The 20,143-nt window shown below is 38.3% G+C and overlaps 1 protein-coding gene across 1 annotated transcript in view; it reads left to right on the forward strand.

The window, feature by feature from the left end:
* Window positions 1-20,143, forward strand: part of gpc3 (glypican 3) — a 149,780-nt gene that overhangs the window by 57,953 nt on the left and 71,684 nt on the right. The window contains exon 3 of the mRNA XM_082178605.1: window positions 14,528-15,216. Coding sequence (XP_082034731.1) covers window positions 14,528-15,216 — 689 coding nt within the window. The remainder of the gene's footprint in view (window positions 1-14,527; window positions 15,217-20,143) is intronic.

Here is a 20,143-nt window from a genome sequence, read left to right on the forward strand (position 1 = left end):
ATAGACTTTGATTAATATTAAAAACACATCAGCAAGTTTATTAAGCTGCTGTCCCTTTAAGACCGAATGTAAAGATCCAATATATAGCCTACTGTTACACATGCGTTTTATTTCTCAACTGTTTACGTTCACTTAAAGGCAGGGTAGGTGATTTGTTCCAGAAACATTTTTGTTATGCTGGTTGAAAGTCTCTTCACCTCTTAATAGCAATCACTAAGTTAAGTGGTCTAAATGCATTTACTATGTATATTATTGTCTGTGGAAGGCGTAGGACTATAAAATCCGCCCAATCATTTGGTCTGAATGCAATGGTACCTCCGCGCACCCTGCTCATGCAGACATCACACTTCATCAGCGTGTTTCATGCCATACAGAGTTAGACAGACGTCAGTCACAGAGCACCGCAACCAAAACAGCAACCACCTTTTATAGTTCCTCCTGAACCAAAACAACGAGTTTATGCTGCAATCACTGCTATCTACTGTAATTTGGAAGAGATGGAAACCTGTAGAAGTGTGATCTCTCGCTCTCTCTCTTTACCCTCAGTTACCATTAGTAATATGTGCCTTGTTTTACTTTATTTGCTAATGACATATCCAACCGAACTACAAACTTTCCAGCAATGTCTGTGAAAAAGGGATGCGCTCGACAAGCTTTTGCGTCTGTGCTGCTGCGAACTCAATCCACTCAGTGTGTTTATCAGCTTAAAAGCTCACGCACACCAGCTATATAGGCATAAATATTTCATTTGTTTAACATTCTATTAATTTGCTACATTTACTTTATAGTTGGGAATCGCTGTATTTGGCCCGATACTGCTCTTGTGTACTTGTACTCATTAAAATGCTCCAATACCAACAACCGATACCACGCAGTGTGTACAATGTTTGTGTCCAGAAAAAGAAACACAGACAACAGATAATGGGGATAAAAAAGAAGTCTGTCAATGACGAAAATGTATCTAATTAGTGGAATATTAAAGAGCTTTTGTTGCATGCTCTTGATTGCTGATCGTTCACACAGCACACGTGTCATTTGGATTAAAACTTTGTTAAAAAATTGTATTCATTAAAACTAAAAAGTAAAACATGAATTATTATGTGATTTATGTACTGTATAACGAGTGGTTCCCTACACTATTAAAGGATGTTTGCATGTAAAGAAGTTTAATGAACGCAATCATCCCAAGTGCACGACTCGAAAACCGTGTCTCAGTGTTAATGAATTGAATTCTCTTTCACATCTTGTGCAAAATTATGTAAAAATGCACATCTTGTGTGTTGGTGAGTATCCTAGTAAATCCTAGTCGGTTATATCTCAAGTGAACGTAGACAGTATTGGTCCCCTGCATTCGGTCTTAAAGGGACAGCAGCCTAATAAACCTGCTGTTTTGTTTTAATTTTAATCAAACAAAGGACAAAGAAATCACTCGCTGCTCTTGACTGAATAACTTTTGTAACTTTATGAAGATCCAACTATATTTAATTTATACAGTGATGAATATGCAGTGTATGAACCTGAACTGTTAGACTTAGGCCTACCTGAAAACCCCCAAAAAACACTTTTTCTTTTATTTTTATCTTTGTTCTATTGTATTTATTCGTGCTATTTGTGATTGGATTATTTGTTATCTTATTTATTACTGACTGCTTACTTTAATAATGTTTTTAATTAGGCTTGTAGTTTTTTGCTCTAGTATCAAAATCGTAATAGAGAATTGTGATATTTCACTGGTATCTAAACATCTGAATAACTGACCCAATCCTTAGCACTGAGCCCGGCTGGAGCAGCTCTAAATAAGAGCAATAAGAACAGTGAAAGTAACGGAAACTCATACAATACATTTTAGCAGGCTTAGTTAAGCATGAAAAAATTGTGCAACAAACATTCATTCATACATTCATTTCTTTAATTACAATCAACATACCGCGCTACGCTCCCCAAAGAGTGCAAATCAAATATGATAATCCTTTCGTCAACATCAGACATGCGTCAAGTTCACTTCAAATGATGCAAAGCATAAAATCCACATTAAAACAACATAGGCTCAACAATCAGAGTCCAACATTCATGTCCGCCCGTGTTTTTATTAAGCTTACTATGCAACCTGATCACTACGGTGTTCAAGAAAAGACAATTTCAGCACAAGTGTTTGCGAAATTCCGATTACAATTTATATACACACACACAAGGTACATCGAGGACATTCAAGATACAAAAGTTTATCAAATTGTTTCATAACCCAATCCATAGCTTTTTTGTTTGTTTTAGGAACGTAAATACAGCCTTTTAAATGGTCGCTTACACTCCCACCAATCTTGACAAATCACTCCCACCAATCATCTTTCACTTTCAAGCAGGAGCACCAACTTTTGAACGGGTCTTTCTATGATTTAAGATTTAAGTTGCTTTCCAAATAAACTCCATTCACCAACTCGCACTTTCACTCTTCGCACTAAACCATCACTTTCCACAGTTGTTTCCACTATTCGTCCCAGCTGCCATTGATTTCTCTGAAGGAGGTCTACCTTTATCATAACTACATCATCCACCTTGAGATTACGCTGTACCTTATGCCACTTCCGCCACATGGATATGTTCAGAAGATACTCTTTCTTCCACCAACCCCAAAATTGTTCAATCAGATTGGCAACCTTTGACATCATTTGAATCAGATGATTGGGTGTTTAGGCTCAAGGCAATTAGGATCATTTATTCCATCTACTGTTAGAGGATGGTTGTTAACGATGGACATGGCCTCATAAAGGAGCATTTTGAGAGAGGCATCATCAAGTCTTCCCAAGCTTTGAGCCAAAGTAACATTCAATACATTTCGGATGGTACGTATTTGGCGCTCCCAAACACCGCCAGCATGGCTTACTGACGGAGAGTTAAAAACAAACTCACACTGCTTCTCAGCCAAGAATATCTGCAAAGCATGGCCATCACACTGTTTAAGTGCTTCCTTTAATTCATTCCTGGCTCCGACGAAACTCCTGCCTTGATCACAATAGAGTTGGCACACAGCTCCTCTTAGGCTAATAAAGCATTGCAAGGCAGTAATAAAAGAGTCTGTGGAAAGATCTTCTAACATTTCCAGATGGACAGCTCGCGAATAAAAACAGGTAAATATCAGAACGTACCTCTTGTACTCTTTACGACTCTTTTTTAACAATAAATGGTCTGAAACAATCCATTCCACAATACGTAAATGGAGCGGATGCTTCCACTCGCTCTTTTTAAACAACTGTTTATCAACTTAGCAACCAACTTGCTACAGCCAATAATCCAAAAGCCATTTGCTCTAAGCTCCATCTGAGTTTGGCTTCTACCTTGATGGCATATTTGAGAATGGTAATGTAGCAAAATAAGCTGAGTGATATGGCTATCATTTGGCAGAATGAACGGATACTTAAATTCTTCACTGAGAGATGAATGCTTAAGTCTTCCACCGACACAAAGTATACCCTCTCTCAAAATTGGATCAAGGTTGAAAAGAGGATTAGAACGGGGAAGACTTCCTTCCGCTTGAAGCACCTTTATCTCTTGCCTGAATGCCTGCTGTTGGACAAGCTTTATTACTGCCTTAGCAGCACTCTCACGCTCCTTGGCAGTCACAACATCAAGACTTTGCGACTACCTTAAGAAGTGTTGTCCAAGATGAAAACCTTGAAAGACAATCAAGCATTTCTGCATGGTCATTTCTTCTTATAACAAGAACCTTAGCCGCTTTAACCTCTGGATCACCAACCAGTAATTAATTGGTTGGAATGAATTCCTCATAGACTTCTTCCTTCCACAAGAATTCGGGACCTGACAACCAGTTTGTTGACAAGATATCAGATGCACAAAGTCCCCTAGAGGCATAGTCAGCTGGGTTTTTTGTCGTATCAGCATAAAGCCACTGGTTTCCATTGGTGTTCTCTCTGATCAACTGGACTCGGTTTGCCATGAACACATGAAACCTTTGCGCTTCATTATTGATATATGCGAGAACAACTTGAGAATCTGTCCAAAAGAACTCTTCATCAATCTTAATATGGAGCTCTGATTTCAGCAGAACACTCAATCTGACTGCAGTCACATCAGCAGAAAGTTCCAAACAAGGAATACTTGTGACCTTTGATGGAGCAACTCTAGCCTTAGCCTTGATGAGACTGCAATGGACTCTATTTTTGTCGTTCTTGTATCTCAGGTAAGAGCATGCACCATATCCTATACTGCTGGCGTCTGAAAAGTGATGCAGTTCTATTCTCACACTCTTGCCAAAATCTTGTGGATGATAACAACTTGGAATTGAGATTTCTCTCAATCTTTGAAGATCCATCTTCCATTCCTTCCACCATGGGTACAAATCTTCAGGAAGTAATTCATCCCATCCAATACTTCTGCAGCACAACTCCTGCAAAATACTCTTTACACTCAAAATGAATGGAGCCACAAACTCCAAAGGATCGTACAAAGAAGCTATGACTGACAGGATGCCACGGTGTGTATCAGGCTTATCTTTCAAATTTATATTGAAACTGAAGTTGTCCCTGAGCATATTCCACGAGGGCTGAATCTGGATTAAGATCAAGAGGTTCTACACTTGTTGCCCTTTCAGACGGATTCACACAGCAAAGAACTTCACTCTCGTTTGAATTGAACTTATGAAGTCGTAAGCTGGCGGTTTGCTCTCAACTTCCTCTTCAGATGCTGCAAGCGAATAATGGCCAACTTCTTATTGTTTGGCAAAGTGGGAGAACTACAGTTTTTAAATGGTAGAGGCATTTCAAGATGACTATTCTCCTTCTGATGAATACCCTCTCTAAGGAGCTGTATAAAACGCAAATCCTCTTGGGAGAAATATTTACCTTCAGAATTCCTTTCACTGAAGTCCAACTCCAGAACTCTCAAAATATCTGCAGCTGATGGAACTGGCATTTCTTTCACTGCAACTTTGTCACAAATATTTGAGCTCCTTGCCTGTCCAGGTGAAGACTGACCGCTCCTATTATACTCCATCCCAGCTCAGTCTTCTGTACAAATGGCTCATTCCACCTATTACAACTTCAAGACGAGCCAAAGCTTGAGGACAATTATATCCAATTAGCATTCACACATTACAATCTTGAAGTGATGGCAATTTATTTGCAAAATATTTAAGATGAGACCATTGCAGAGCTGTAGCTCTAGTTGGTATACAAGATATGTCAACAGGAATGAAGTCACGTGTATATTTTTGCTGCAACATAATACGTTTTTTGGAATGAAAACCTTAAATCCCACGCACACTTTGACTAACTATTGTATCTGTGGCAGTCAATGTACTTAGCTTAATTTGCAAAGGTTGAGTATTTACATTCAGCTCTCGCACAAGTTCTTCCAAAACAAAGCTTGAATCACTTTGCGTTTCAAGAAGAGCATATGTAAGAATTTCTTTCTGAGGTTCATTTACAGGCAACAGGAAAACAGGGACAATGTTAGAGGTGGCAGGAGCTTTATGAATTAGCGCATGAGACAAGACCCTGTGGACTTCCTGGACAATTTCTCCTGTGGAGCTCCGTTCACTACTTCCCCAAACCTCCTCTCTCTCTCTTCTCATGCAAACAGTTTGGATGGCGTAGGCCACACATTCCACAAATGTGCCATGTTCTGCAGTCTTTAGTAGCATGTCCTTTCCGCAAACATCCAAAGCACAAATGATTTTGATGTTTATATGACCTTTAACTCCCATTGACTTGGAAGCGAAGGCTGGGCACTTCGCAATGCCATGAAGCTCTTCTTTGCAAACAAGACATGGCAATTTTGGCTTAGAAACAGTGAGACTTTTCTTCGATGTATGATGTTTTGTTTGGGCACTAGTACTAAAAGCCTTTGCTCTTTTAGGCAGCTTCTCATCTACTGATCTAGAGCTCAATTAAAGAGAAGCAGTGATGGGATTACAAGCTATACAGGCTTCCTTCTGAGCAAACCCGGCAAAACATTCAAAGGTTGGGTATTCTTCGGATTTATCAAGTTCTGCTACAACAATTCTACTCCATTTGCATATAGCCCAGTCTGGTAATTTTTTCAACAGCTTATGATTTTCTTCACTATCATTTAAAATGGCCAATCCTTTAACGTGTGGCATAGCCTCTGCACAGCTCTTTAAGAAGTCTACAAAATCTCTAAATGCCAAAAAATTATTTTAACCAATCATAGGCCATTTCATAAGCTTGTCTCGATATGCTTTCTGCACAACAAATGGATTTCCATACCGGTCCTTCAAAACTGCCCAGGCACCGTGATATGTATCCTCGGCGCTCCGATAAAAGAATCCCTCCAAAGCTTTACGTGCTTCTCCTGTAAGATAGCTCTTCAAATACAGCATCTTTTCACTAACAGGGATAGGTTTCCTGTCAATCAAAGCTGTAAATGACATCTTAAAATCTACAAACTTCAATGGATTGCCGGCAAACACAATTAGTTCAGGAACAGGCAGGCGATTTATACTTAATGAGCTTGCATTTGCTTCAGCTAAATTATCTGGTAAGTTCTGAGATGTCATGTGTGACTGAGGTAATGCCATTGTTGTATGATCATTTAAATTCACATCTGAAGTTATTCCAGCAGCAAAAGTAGATGCATTTGGTTCTCCCATTACATTATCTTCAGTTTGGTTATATGTTCGAACCCAGGCTGCAGCCACCTTAACATCCATATCCACTTGCATCATTCTTAACTTTGTTCTCTCCTCTTCCAAATTCAGCTCAATTTCAGCTCGTTTTCGTTTCATTTCTGCCGTCATCTGTGACTCATGAAGTTTCCATTCACTTTCAAGCTTACTGAGTTTAGCCGTCTGAGCTTGTATCTCTTGCATAGACTTTGCTTGTTCCAATTTAGCTGCAAAATCTGCTTCTGCGTCTACTCTCTTGCTAGAAGCTTTAGTAGAGGCTTTAGAACTAATAACTGATGGGTTGTCTAGTTTCTCGGACATGATGCTTTCTGTATTTGTATTGCCAAAAATAGATTTAAAAGTCCTTTGATCTAGGCCAACTTCAAATCGTTTACAGACAAGATCACATATTTCTGTAGTTAGTGTATTACAAGCATCCATTTTTTGCACAATATCTAAAGTATTAAGAGAATTGCGCTGAAGAACTTCATAAGCTTGATTTACATAGTCATTTCCACCTTGAATATTTTGATTTATATTATCAAGGTCATCTTTTACACAGAATCCCTTAAGTCCTTTCCTAGCTCTTGCCACCTTCTTCCAGGATTCATAAGCTCTAAAAAACGCCTCAATGTTTTTTCGCTTCCTCTTCCACGCATTTGTTTACCCTTCTCTGTAAGATGTCGTTCGCGAGAACTAGAGTGAGTTTTTTTGCATGGCAATGAGTTTCTCATCTGTTTTCCCTATTAAATATTCTTCTACAGGACTTAAGGTTTCCCCACAAGCCCCCAGCAATGACATTGTGTCTTTCATCAACTTGTGAGCTTAATCAACTTCTACTTCTAACATTATACTTCGACTTTTAAAGAGAGAAAAAAAAAATGAAATGCTTAACACATTTTAAATGATCTATTCAACTAGATTGTGCACAATTTTAAATGTAAACATGAAATAAAACATTTAACATTTCGTGAATAATCACCACATTTATCACACCATTTCATTCATAAATATTTTGAGCCTATTTAACCCAGTCAGGATATCACAAACAATTAAATCCGTCATATGACGATTTACTTCATTTTCATTAGAGTCCCCACCGCATCTGTAGTCACTGCTAAGCTTATCAGTTTACGATCTTGCCTGAATACATGGAGTAACCAACGGCAACTCCCCAACAGTTCGAAGACAAGTTTGTAACGGTACTGTACTGTGTGGTATCATCGTCATCGGTTGTTGGTATCGGAGTATTTTTACGAGTACACTAGCGCAGTATCATTATTGGTGCATCCCTAGTAAGTGTTTGAGATTCTCACCAGCTCACAAATCATACAGTGATTTAACTGTAATATCATACATATTTATGAGTTTCTTAATTACTTTGCACTCATAATTTTGGCCTCCTGCGATGTCATAACTCACTCTGCCCTTGTTGATGCATACTCCTTACACTATGACTGAATGGATTTGGCTGGCGTTCATCTATCTGTTGGATCATAAATATAGCACCATCAGAGCTCCTTGGTTACACATCCATTGGCATTAATGATAAATCACCTGAGTGGTTGGAAATCAGATACCTGTGAAACATCCTAGTGCAGAGTAACTCTTATCTAAACTCTTAACCATGATTGAAGAGGTACTTAGTTTGTGAGCTGAAAGGATATATATATTTTCTCTTTAGAAAAGAGAACAGACGTGATTCATATGTAAAAATAAAACGCAGCTTCATCCTTTGTCAATGTCATGTATGTTTAGTGATATAAAAAGCAGGACACAAGCAACTGGATTTCCCCTTTGGTAAATGTCAACCAAAAGTGGATTTTGCAGATACTGGTAACAAGTTTTTAAATTCAATAATATGATATTTTGGAAATAAACAGTCTGAATTACCATATCATTTTTAGTTAAATTTTATATTGTACTCAAATTAAAGGGATGGTTTGGAGTAAAATCAACCTAAGGTCCTTTGCACCATGAAAATTGTTTCTACAAAAACACATTTCAATGCATGTGTATTATTATGGTGGTTATATTTTAAGATACAAAGCATATTTTATTAGTTGGAGCAGATTCAAGCATCAGATGAAATGATGGAACCACTTGAAGTTGGATTTAGAAACGAGTCCACCATACTTACTCAACAGTGAACATCTCCTTGAGCTTATAACTTTGATAAGAAACTCCTGGTCAAACGGCATCCTCATCCAGTGGTGATTTGCTGTCAGGCTTCTACTAGACCGATCTAGCAAACGCAACCACCATATTCACCAGTGCTCTGTATTTTGTAAGACATTTGTGCTCACCCATTAGAGGACACCTGATACTAGACCTGCCCGTGGACCCATAGCCCAGATCAGACACAGGAAACAAGAGCAGACTGAATTCAACAGTGATCTGTATGACCCCTCTGCTCAAATACAGCATTGCATTAAGAGAGCGAGACACTCTCTCCCACTGTTTAAGCTCACTATGGCTTTGTAAGTGATACAGCGGCTTTTGTCTGCCTTACACGAGGCTTTCAGAGAGATTGATGAAGTAGAGAGGAAAGAAGCAGAGCTCTCTCTCGTTCTCCATCTTTTGCTCTTGGTGGCTTGGGAGCAGACACCTCAAGACATTAGTAACACAAAGCTGCAGGATATAGCCTTTGTGTATGCATGATTAAAAGTGAAATTGTGTGACTGTATGCATTTGATGGGTTATGGTGTTTTAGTGCTGCATTTTTATAGACTTAGTCTGGTCTTGGTTTTGAGGCTTTTTAAGAACACTAAAATGTGGCTTTGGTGTAGGTCTGACTCTCTAATCTGATCTGGATTTGGGTCTTAACTTGTGGTCACAGACAAGAAAACAGTCCATAACATCATACTAAAGCTAATAATGACAGCATTAAGCATTTCCATTTCATTTCATTTCATTGTAATGTAATGCAATTTAGTTACAACAACCAATCCTAATGAGTAAGTGGTCTCATCCACAAATGCATATTTTATAACAGTGGATAAAAAGGGAATAAACACTTCTGAGTTGTTGTCAGCGGTGGCACACACACGCTCAAACAGTCGAGTGAAAGTTGCATTGAGTGACAGATTCAGTAATAATGGGGTGTTCTAATATTGTCACGATGCTTGCTTTCTGTGTATAATTATTCAAGATTTAAACAATTGGTTTTGTTTTCATGCTCCTAAGAGGGCCAATATAAAATTGAATATTTTTCCACTGTCTTGATTTACTGATGTATAAAACAGCAGTTTAGTTAGTTTTAGCCTACATAAAGAATATGGCATGCTACACAAAAAAGTTATTTTAATGTAAATTATATTAATTAAAAATGAATAATTACAGGAAATTACCCAATTTTGGCCAAGGTCATGATGCCCTAGTCTTGGTGTTTAAAATTAACTCTATTAAGTAAAATAAACCTCCTGGTTCTTGAAAAACCAAGTCTTAGGGCTAGGTTTTGGTCTGGATCTCTATCTTAACTCCAACTCTGTTTTATATATGAAGAGTTCAGATGCAAAAGCCTCTAAGTGCCATCTGAAATTTTCTTCTAGAATGATCATTTTTATCAAGCTCGTATATTTAAGTTCAGTAGTTTCACTTAAATGACAATTAATAGGTAATTTGCATTGCCATTTAAGTAAAATTACTGAACTTAAATATACGAGCTTGATAAAAATGATCATTCTAGAAGAAAATTTCAGATGGCACTTAGAGGCTTTTGCATCTGAACTCTTCATATATAAAACAGAGTTGGAGTTAAGATAGATAACCTGGTTTAATCACAAATGTCATTGTGATTTCTCTTTACATTTCATCTTGAGTGTGTGTCACTGTTTGTTCATAAATATAAATACTGTTGTCTGACATGACTGTGATACTTATGCTGGTGCTTTTGCAAACAGCATGAGTTGGTGTGCTGTGATGAATGTGTTTGCATATGAATTGACGTGCGTGTGACATTCTGTATGTGTGTCTGTTGTTATTCTTTAACATGCGAGAGTGTCTCCCTGAGCGTCCTGTTTGGCATTCAGTGCATCTGAGAGCTCGTTGATCACAGAGAGAAGTGTGTATGTGTGTGTTGTGTGGTGTCTGCTAGGCGGGTAAACTCACAGCCCAAACTTACAGTGAGCCACAGAAACGCTCGCTTCTGTCCCCGCGACGCTGCATTACTGCTAACATCAGCATTGAGCACTAGACACTGTCTCCCTAAACACCACATTACTCACCCTGGTATGATAAATCTCAGCCAAACACACCCCGGCATCATTCATTGACTGTGTATGTGTATGTGTATGCCGGCTGATCTCTAAGCCGCTTTGCTGTTGTATGCCTCAATGGGAATGTTCAAAATGCCATACTACTCCTGGTGTTGCAGTATGCAATATGTATGCTGTGCACAGTATGTAAATGTGTGTCTGTAGGCTATTAAATACTCGGGTGACTTGCTGCATTTGCCAAAATGTGCTGCGTGCACAGCGTGAGATGCTGTATCCCACAATGCAATGCGCTCCACTTGACCTTCCATTTTCAGTGAGACAAATGAACTTGAGGCAATATTAACTGAGATATTTAACCTCCGTCTTGACTCATCATTTGATCAGACTGCCAAAAGGTTACATTCTTTACGCAAAATGGGATTAAACATGCAAAATAAATTTGTATATTACTGAGATGAATATATCTGGATTCTACTCTCTAATGAGGTCATATGACTAATGTGTAGCATACTATTGTATAAAATGTTTATGGTTAGATACTCTATACTAATAGAGGTTATCAAGTCAAATGTAGTCAGTTGCCATCTCAAAAGTAAATATGATTTATGTGCTTTTTATGAAAAATGTACATCTAAATTGACAAAAAAACAAAGAGTTAGTAAAAGTTGTGGTTGATATTATGTCCGGTTCATCACCCAGTAAATAAAAAATGGAGCACATTGCATTGTCGCAAACAGTATCTGCAAACTATGCTCTGTTGCCGTGTATACTTTTTTTTTTTTTTGGGTTATCTGGTTATATCCCATGCAAACAAACATTTTCATGCTGTGTACACTGTGCATACTGTATACTACAGGTATAGTATGAGTATTACGATAGTATGTAATTCTGAGCATTACCAGTGAGAGTGAATGTCCGGTTGTCTAAAAGCACCTTGAGACTTAACTGCTGTAATATAGTGCTCTATCTCATCTCAATCAGTGCAATCCATAAACTCTTCCAGCATGTTGTGCTGATGTAATATCCCGTGCCCCTGAGAGCCGGACTCCCTGGGAGAGATGGATGGAGCTCTTCACGTATGTGGCTGTGAACAGTCTGCTCGGCAGCATGCTTATATCACAGCTCTGCAGACTAAAGGTCTAATTACAGACTCCCCTCCTCTCAATCACCTTCACCCTCTCTGGATGAAGAACTCAAGGCACTTTTTCCTCTCTTTCACTCATATGTCTTTCTCCCTCCCTCTAGCCTTTATTTTTCCTCTCCACATGCTCCTAAATCCCCTCAGCCTCTCGTCTCTGGTCTCCCCGGTTGCCTGGGTGGGTTCGGTTGCAATCCCTCTTTGCCTGCGTACTGATAAGGCTTCACAGAGAGCTTTCAGATGCTACTGATTATGTCTCGTCTCTTTGTGCTCTGTTTTCAGAAAATCTCAGAATCTCTCTCACAGCATCCTGCACGGATGAATGAACGCTTTTTAAAGCTATAAGGCTCTTGAAAAGCACCCTTGTTGTTTTAAAAGGACATTGTGGTTTTCATCTAGAGAGGAAGCTTTAATTCTATTTTCCTTTTTTCTCACTTTTTATCGTCTTTCAGGGATTAGGATTGTGCGTGTCTCTGTGAGGAAGAGATTCTGTGGATTATTGCGTATCCAAGGGCTTTTCATTTCAGTTTCATTGACCTCTCTGCATCAGTAAAATTTTAAGAGCGTCAATGAATAGATTTGATGCCTTAGATCAGGGGTGTCTAAACTTGCTCCTGGAGAACCACCTTTCTGTTCAGCTCCAACCTTCTCCAGCACACCTGTTTGGAAATTTCTAGTAATCCTGAAGACCTTGATTAGCTGGTTCATGGTTAGAGTTGCACTAGCTATTTTGTAAAGTTCACACTAAGGGCTTAGTAACTAACTTAGTACTTAATTCAGTTGCACCTAGTTCTTGTGGCAGAACTTATCTAGTAGTCATAAGCCTTCGTCACAAGCCGTCTTCAAATTTGTAAACAGAACAGTTGAGTAACTGTGTCAGGTAAGATCATTTTTTCTAAATGCTCATCAAGGCTGCATTTACAGTGAATATATTAATATTGTGAAGTATGATTGCAAATTAAAATAATATACTGTATATTAAAATTACTCCATTCTTCAGTTTCACATAATCCTTCAGAAATCATTATAATATGCTGCTTTGGTGCTCAAGAAACATTTCTTATTAGTATCAATGTTGGAAATGGTTTTGCTACTTAATGTTGTTGTGGAAACCGTGATTCATATTTTTCAGGATTCTGTAATGAATAGAAATATCAAAAGAAAATCATTTATTTGGGTTACACTTTATTTCGATGGTCCACTTGAGACATTCTACTAAGTAACTTTGCAATTACATGTCAACTAACTCCATTACAGAATTACTAGAGTGTTAGTAAACTGTTAGGTGTTGGGGTTCAGTTTAGTAGAATAAGTTGACAAGTTACATTTAGTCAGTAGAATGTCTGTTGGGGAATCATCAAAATAAAGTTTTAGCAGATATTAAGCAGACAGTCCACGAATAATTTAATGACTGCTAGTTGACATTTAGTTGCACAGTTACTTGTAGTTATAGTACAGAACGAGTATAGTTCTAGATAGTATAGTATAGTTACTTATAGAATTTCTAAGTACTTTTGACTCAAATAAATTATAATATATAGTCTAAATAGTATATGTAATATGTAAATATGTAATGTAATATTAAAATTAATTACACGTAATTACTAATATTAAAATGGAAAATTATACATTTAATATTAATGTAATTATTTAATTGATATATTTTGGAAAGTGTATTTTCATGTTTGAGAGCCATTAAGGGCATTTTCAGACCTGTATATCACTTGCTTTGTTCCAAATATATACAGTATATGTCATTTAAAATGCAATTAGAGCAGGAATCAAGGCTTGGTCGGGACAGTATTCTTGCAATGCATGGAGAAGAGCAATTATACAACATTTTAAGATGAAGAGGCGCTCTTTGGTTTTCAACTGCGATAACTAATGTGCTCACTCACAGAATTAGACACTGCTGCATTTTATATAACATTTCCCATTACGAATTTTGATACTGCTTGGTTCGTTGGTCCATTTGGTTGGATTGCTTTCTCACCTCAGGAGAACCGAGTTCATTTTCAATTGGGCCGAGATCTCCTTGTTCAGGTGAACTCAAAGCGATTGCTTTGGTGCAGATCCGAGCATGATTGCCGTTTTTATTTATGCGTGTCTGGTGTGAAAAAGCCCTAAGAAGTCAACATAATTAAAATCATTGTATATATCTAAAGGGCTGAAGTCTGTCACCCAGAACACAAGCTCATTGATGTAATCCAATTGTCTGCCATTTTGGCCCTAGCCTTATTCCTGGTCTGTGGCTTCTGTGAAATGTATACAAAGGATTATATTTAAACTAAATTGAATGGTTCAATGCTCAAATAGTTTAGGATACTTTAGAGAATTTTTTTTACAAAAGCTGTCACAGTAGTGGTACCTCTTCAAAGTGTACACCTTTGTACCTTATTTACTCCTAAAGTGTGCAGTTAGTACCTTTTGAGGGTACTGCCCCAGTGACAGCTTTGGCCCAATTTTTTCTGAGAGTTAGTGTACTCTGTTATTACCCTTCCATTCATCTCTTTCTTTCTGTTTTTTTTTCAGAGGCTTTTGACATGGTGCTCCGTCTAGGTCGTAATTCCACTCTGACGCTGATACGGGAGGAGTTTCCCGGTTTGGGCACCGGAGCCAGTGGAGCCGTAACACAGTTATTCATGGACATGTCTCTCTACATCCTGGGCTCGGACGCTAATGTAAACGACATGGTCTCCACATTCTTTTCCCGCCTTTTTCCTCTCACATACAGGCGTCTTCTTGGCAACGGGGCAGTGACGGGCATCTCGGAAGAATGCCTCCGTGGGGCCTGGCGAGGAACCTCTGCATTCGGGTCGTTTCCCAAGATGATGATGACCCGGCTGTCTCGCTCGCTCCTGGCCACTCGTGTCTTCCTGCAAGCGCTGAACCTGGGCATCGAAGTTGTCAACACCACCCAGCACCTGCGAGCGGGCAGGGACTGCGGGCGCTCGCTGCTGAAGCTCTGGTACTGTCCTCACTGTCAAGGCATGCTGGAGGCCCGGCCGTGCCGTCCTCTGTGCGTCAGCACCATGGGAGCGTGTCTAGGGGGGGCGGCGGAGGTGCAGCCTCACTGGAGGGCATACGTGGAGGAACTGGGATCACTCGCCACTGCCATGAAAGGGGAGCAGGACATCGAGTCTGTTGTGCTCAGACTGCACGTCATTATCAGACAAGCTCTCAAACAAGCTGTGGTGGCCAAAAGCAAAGTCAGCGCACAGGTGAGTGACACATGGTCTCAGTAACGGGGTGAGAATTTGAGCGCTGTAGGCGATTTCAGCCATTTTGCTAACTTAAGCCATTTTGCTAACACTCTGTCTCCAAAACTTCAACCTACAAACACATGTCAGCAAACCCAATGTCAGCAGAGCTGAATGAGTGAAATGACTCACAGGGATTTTTTGATTGGCTAGTTTTCTGATTGGTTGTTAACAGAGCCAAGGGCTATCAAAATAAAATAAAAAACGATCAAGATTTCTCAGGACATCTATAATAGTTAGTACATTTACATGCAGAGTAATAGCTGGCACAATTCCAACTCTTCTTAACAATTCAGTTTTCTAATGGCCATTAATGATTATTTTAGTACTTTTAAAAAATAAATATAAATAAATAATGTACTGCAATTTTTATTAAATAAATTTAAAACAATTATTGCAAAATGTGTATTTACACAGAATTTTTAATGACTTTTCAGTCTTTTTAGAGGCGTGTAAATGCAATCCTATAATTAGTCTTTACTATTAAACAATAAATGTATACTAAACAAATAAAAATATGGTAATATTTCATTTGTTTAGATTTATAAGATAACAAAGTACATAATGTGTATATTTAACTATTATTCATTATTTAATTGATTTAAATTATCTCAATAATTATTCAAATAAAAAAAAAAAAATTTTTTTTTTTTAAATGTATGGTTCTCCAAAAAATGGTTTAAGGTCTGAAAATATACACATGTATTTTTCAAAACTTTTCAAAACAAAAATCTATGGAGTCCCTAAAGCAGGGGTATTTAATTAAAGTTCCAAGAGGTTTGGGCTGGGTTTCCCGAAACCTTCTTAACGCCTAGTCGTTCTTAAGTTACACCTTAAGCTGTACCTTATCGATAATACGTGTGTCCCGAAACAATCTTAGTTAAGTATACCTTCTGTAAGTCATACATTCGGAAGGTTGGTCTGGACCACTCTTAGCTTTACCTTATCACTGTTGCATGTCTATACGAATATAATTCAGAAGTTTTAAAACACCCAGACAGTGTTCAATTAGGCTAATTCAAGTGTTTTCATGCAAAGAATAAATTTGTCATTACACTGATTGTTGTTAGATTTTTAATTATATTATTATATATAATATTATTAATTTAATTAAAGAGTGCTTTTAAAGGTCAGTGAAAGCATAGACTACTGTCAGTTAAGTCCTATTCGGACGCTAATTGTTTCTTGTCATGGGCTCGTATACGTATACGGTATTTTAAACATTTAAAGGGGTAATTCGGTGATTTTAATGCTGCCCGAATCCATAATATCAGTGTTTTTTCTCACTCAACCCACGTAAAAATCCCTGGCCAAATTAGTACCTACTGTTTTTTGACAAACAGGTCGTGTGGTAATTTAATTGCCGTCTGAATCCACGTCTCTGAGTTTACAAGAAGAGATTCAAAATTCACTATTTAAATCCTATTTGATCACTGCCGAGCACCGTACATAAGATGTACACTTTTATTACTGAAATGCTGGAAAGTATTTACAAGAACAATATTTCATCACCGATCCACCTCAGCGAACAAAAATGGGAAAGAGAAGAAAGCACGTAAAAAATTTAAATAGTTTTTATGGCAGCAATGTGATACAGTTTTAAAATATGTTGGCTTGGCTATTATAGGCTATTATAGTTTGGATTATTTTGTATAATATCCCATTAGTCCTAATAAATGCAATTTCAACTATTTCTAACGTGCTTATTTTATAAAGAACACCGTTTTCTCACATAATGTAGTGAAACAGCCCCTGCACGAGAGAATAATTGATTCTCGAGCCATCGATGTCAACCAATTCAGCACCATCGCCGCGGACAGCACCGGGTAACGTCGCACGTAAGAAGGGATATCTTAAGCAGTTTCCTAAGGTATGGTTCGGGGAACACGCCTAGAAATGGTATACCTTTAGTTAAGTTATACCTTAAGAGTCTTCGTAGCGCGCTAAGAGACAACGTTATCGGGAAACCCAGCCCTGGTCTCTATATTTCAGAGGCCCGGAGTCCGGACAATAGTTTTTTGGAACAGTTATACATTTCCATCAGGGCAGCAGTAGTACTTTGTAAAATAATAAATCCTAAACACTCAAAATAGTCATACAAGATGAGAATCTTGGGCCCTAAGAGCCAGGGCCCGGTTTCCCGATAACGCTCACTCTTAGCGTGCTAAGAAGACTCGAAAGATATATCTTACCAAATTTGTTTATGTTCCTAAGTGTGTTCCCCGAACTATACCTTAGAAAGCTGCTTAAGATATACCTTCTTACGTGCGACGTTACCCGGCGCTGTCCGTGGCGATGGTGCTGAATTGGTTGAAATCGATGACTCGAGAATCAATTATTCTCTCATGCAGGGGCTGTTTATGTGAGAAAGTGGTGTTCTTTATTAGAGAAGCACTTCAGAAATAGTTGAAATTGCATTTATTATGATTATTGGATATTATAAAAAATAATCCAAACTATAATAGCCTATAATAACCTAGCCTATTATTTTAAAATTGTAACATATATTGCTGCCACAATAACCTTTTCAAAAATGTACGTGCCTTCTTCTCTTTCCCCTTTTTGTTCGCTGAGGTGGAGCTGTGATGAAATATTGTTCTTGGAAATACTTTCCAGCATTTCAGTAATAAAAGTTTACATCTTGCGTACGGTGCTCGGCAGTGATCAAAAAGGATTTAAACCGTGAATTTCGAATCTCTTGTAAACTCAGAGATATGGATTCAGGCGGCAATTAAATTACCGTATATGACCTGTTTGTCAAAAAACAGAAGGTACTAATTTGGCCAGGGATTTTTACGCGGGTTGGGGGAGAAAAACACTGATATTATGGATTCGGACGGCACTAAAATCACCGACTTACCCCTGTAAATGTTTAAAATACGACGAGCCCATGAGAAACAATATTAGCGTCCGAATAGGACTTAACTGACAGTAGCCTATGCTTTCACTGGCCTTTAAAAGAGCGTTTTAATTAAATTAATAATATTGTATAATAATATAATAAAAAAAAAAATCAGTGTAATGACAATTTTATTCTTTGCATGAAAACACTTGAATTAGCCTAACTTAACACTGTCTGGGTGTATTAAAACTTCAGAATTATATTCATATAGACCTGCAACAGTGATAAGGTAAAGCTAAGAGTGGTCCAGACCAACCTTACGAAAGTGTGACTTACAAAAGATATACTTAGCGTACGAACGTTTCGGGAACCGTCCCATAAGGTTAAGAGAGAGGTTAAGGAATAGGTTAAGAACTACTTAGAGATAAGAACGCTTTGGGAAACCGGGCCCAGAGCATTTTTACCAATTTTACCAAAGAACTAAATATTTCTTCCAATGTTTTTTTTTTTTTACATTTAGACACCTACGTGTATGGCATTTAGAAGGCCTTGGGACTGAGAAAACATGGGTTTACCTCTTAAGAAAAGTATGGACCATTTTTATATTGAATAAACTAGGAAAAACAAACAACATACATAATCTAAAAATCAAAACTCTCATCATGAGCACAAAACAATGTTAACTTGATTTTTAAAGTTTTTTGTCTTCCCTTGCCATCTCTAAATACTTTTCCAAATCATAACATTGTTTATTATGAAAAGCTCTTAATATGCTGATTAGTAATGCTAAATGTATGAAAAAAGCTAAACATCTAAAGGTGTCACGTGTGAACTTGTCACAAACCTGATCGGAGTCATCCGTGTGACAGATAAAAATAATTGTATTTGTTGCATTCTCGTTTTCTGCAGTGTTTTAGTAAAAGTATCTATTTTTCTGCTCAACATGTTTCTGCAACTGTTGTTAAAATAACCATGTCATCTGCAGCTCTTAATGTGGCACTTTAGTCTTTAGCGGGAGAGAGAGGCAACGTGCATGGAGCGTAAAGGGCTTGAATAAAGCACGTTTGGCTCTCTTGATAAAAATATTAGATGATGTACCGCCAAAGGACCATTACCAAAAACTCTTGTGGCGTGAACTGCTCCGTTATTTTGCTGCGCTGCTCACTTTAGACTGTAGAAACGGTAAAATGGCGCAATTATGTCCCGTGGTCCGGATGCAACCAAGCCAGGGTCTGGAACCAGACCGTGGTCCGCCATTTGAATACCACTGCTCTAAAGGGACATGGTGAAAATGATATTTCAGTGCTTTTGTGTTCTCTTGCAAAACTTTGCAGGTGAGTGTAAAACTGGTGATGGGGAATCATATGAGGTGGATAGAAAAACAATGCGAGAGAAGTGCAGTTTCTTGGGGAAAACAATACTTTTGTGACGGAACACAAAAGTTTTGAGAGGAAATGCCAAAGCATTGAGATATAATTTTTCCTCCAATCTCACTTTTTTTTCATCACCACGTGCCTCCGTAGAAACCTTTCAGTAACCAAAAAAGTTGCAGTATTACAAATGAATCAGAGTAAGTTCGTCACAGGATAGATGTTTATTTGTGAAAGAGTGAACAATTCTCCCACTCGTTTCCCTTCGTTAACCATTTCAGATGTGTTCATCTGGCCGCTGCTTGCATAAGAACACTCTAAAACATTTTTACCCGAACACTTACAGTATTCCCTCGCTCTCCAGGAACCGACAAACCTTTTTTCGCTGATGGCCCTTTCACGGGGGCAGGAGGAGTTTAAACAGCAATAACACACTCCAATTGCTAGCGTGTGTTAGCGAGATCAGGAGGGCAAGTGCTCATGAAATATTGAATGTGAGCAATGGTGGAGCTTGTTCTGCTTTTGCATGATGGGGACGACGTACTAAACTTTCCACTTTAACACCTAGCTTCCCGTTGGCGTAAGACACTCGCTTGCTGCAGCGAAATGCACTCACATTATTCATCAAAGCTCCATCTCCACTTATCCCCTCCTCCGCGATGTGTAAAATACTCCA

This window comes from Leuciscus leuciscus, assembly GCF_965113295.1.
Source record: "Leuciscus leuciscus genome assembly, chromosome: 8".
NCBI classification, from domain to species: Eukaryota; Metazoa; Chordata; class Actinopteri; order Cypriniformes; family Leuciscidae; genus Leuciscus; species Leuciscus leuciscus.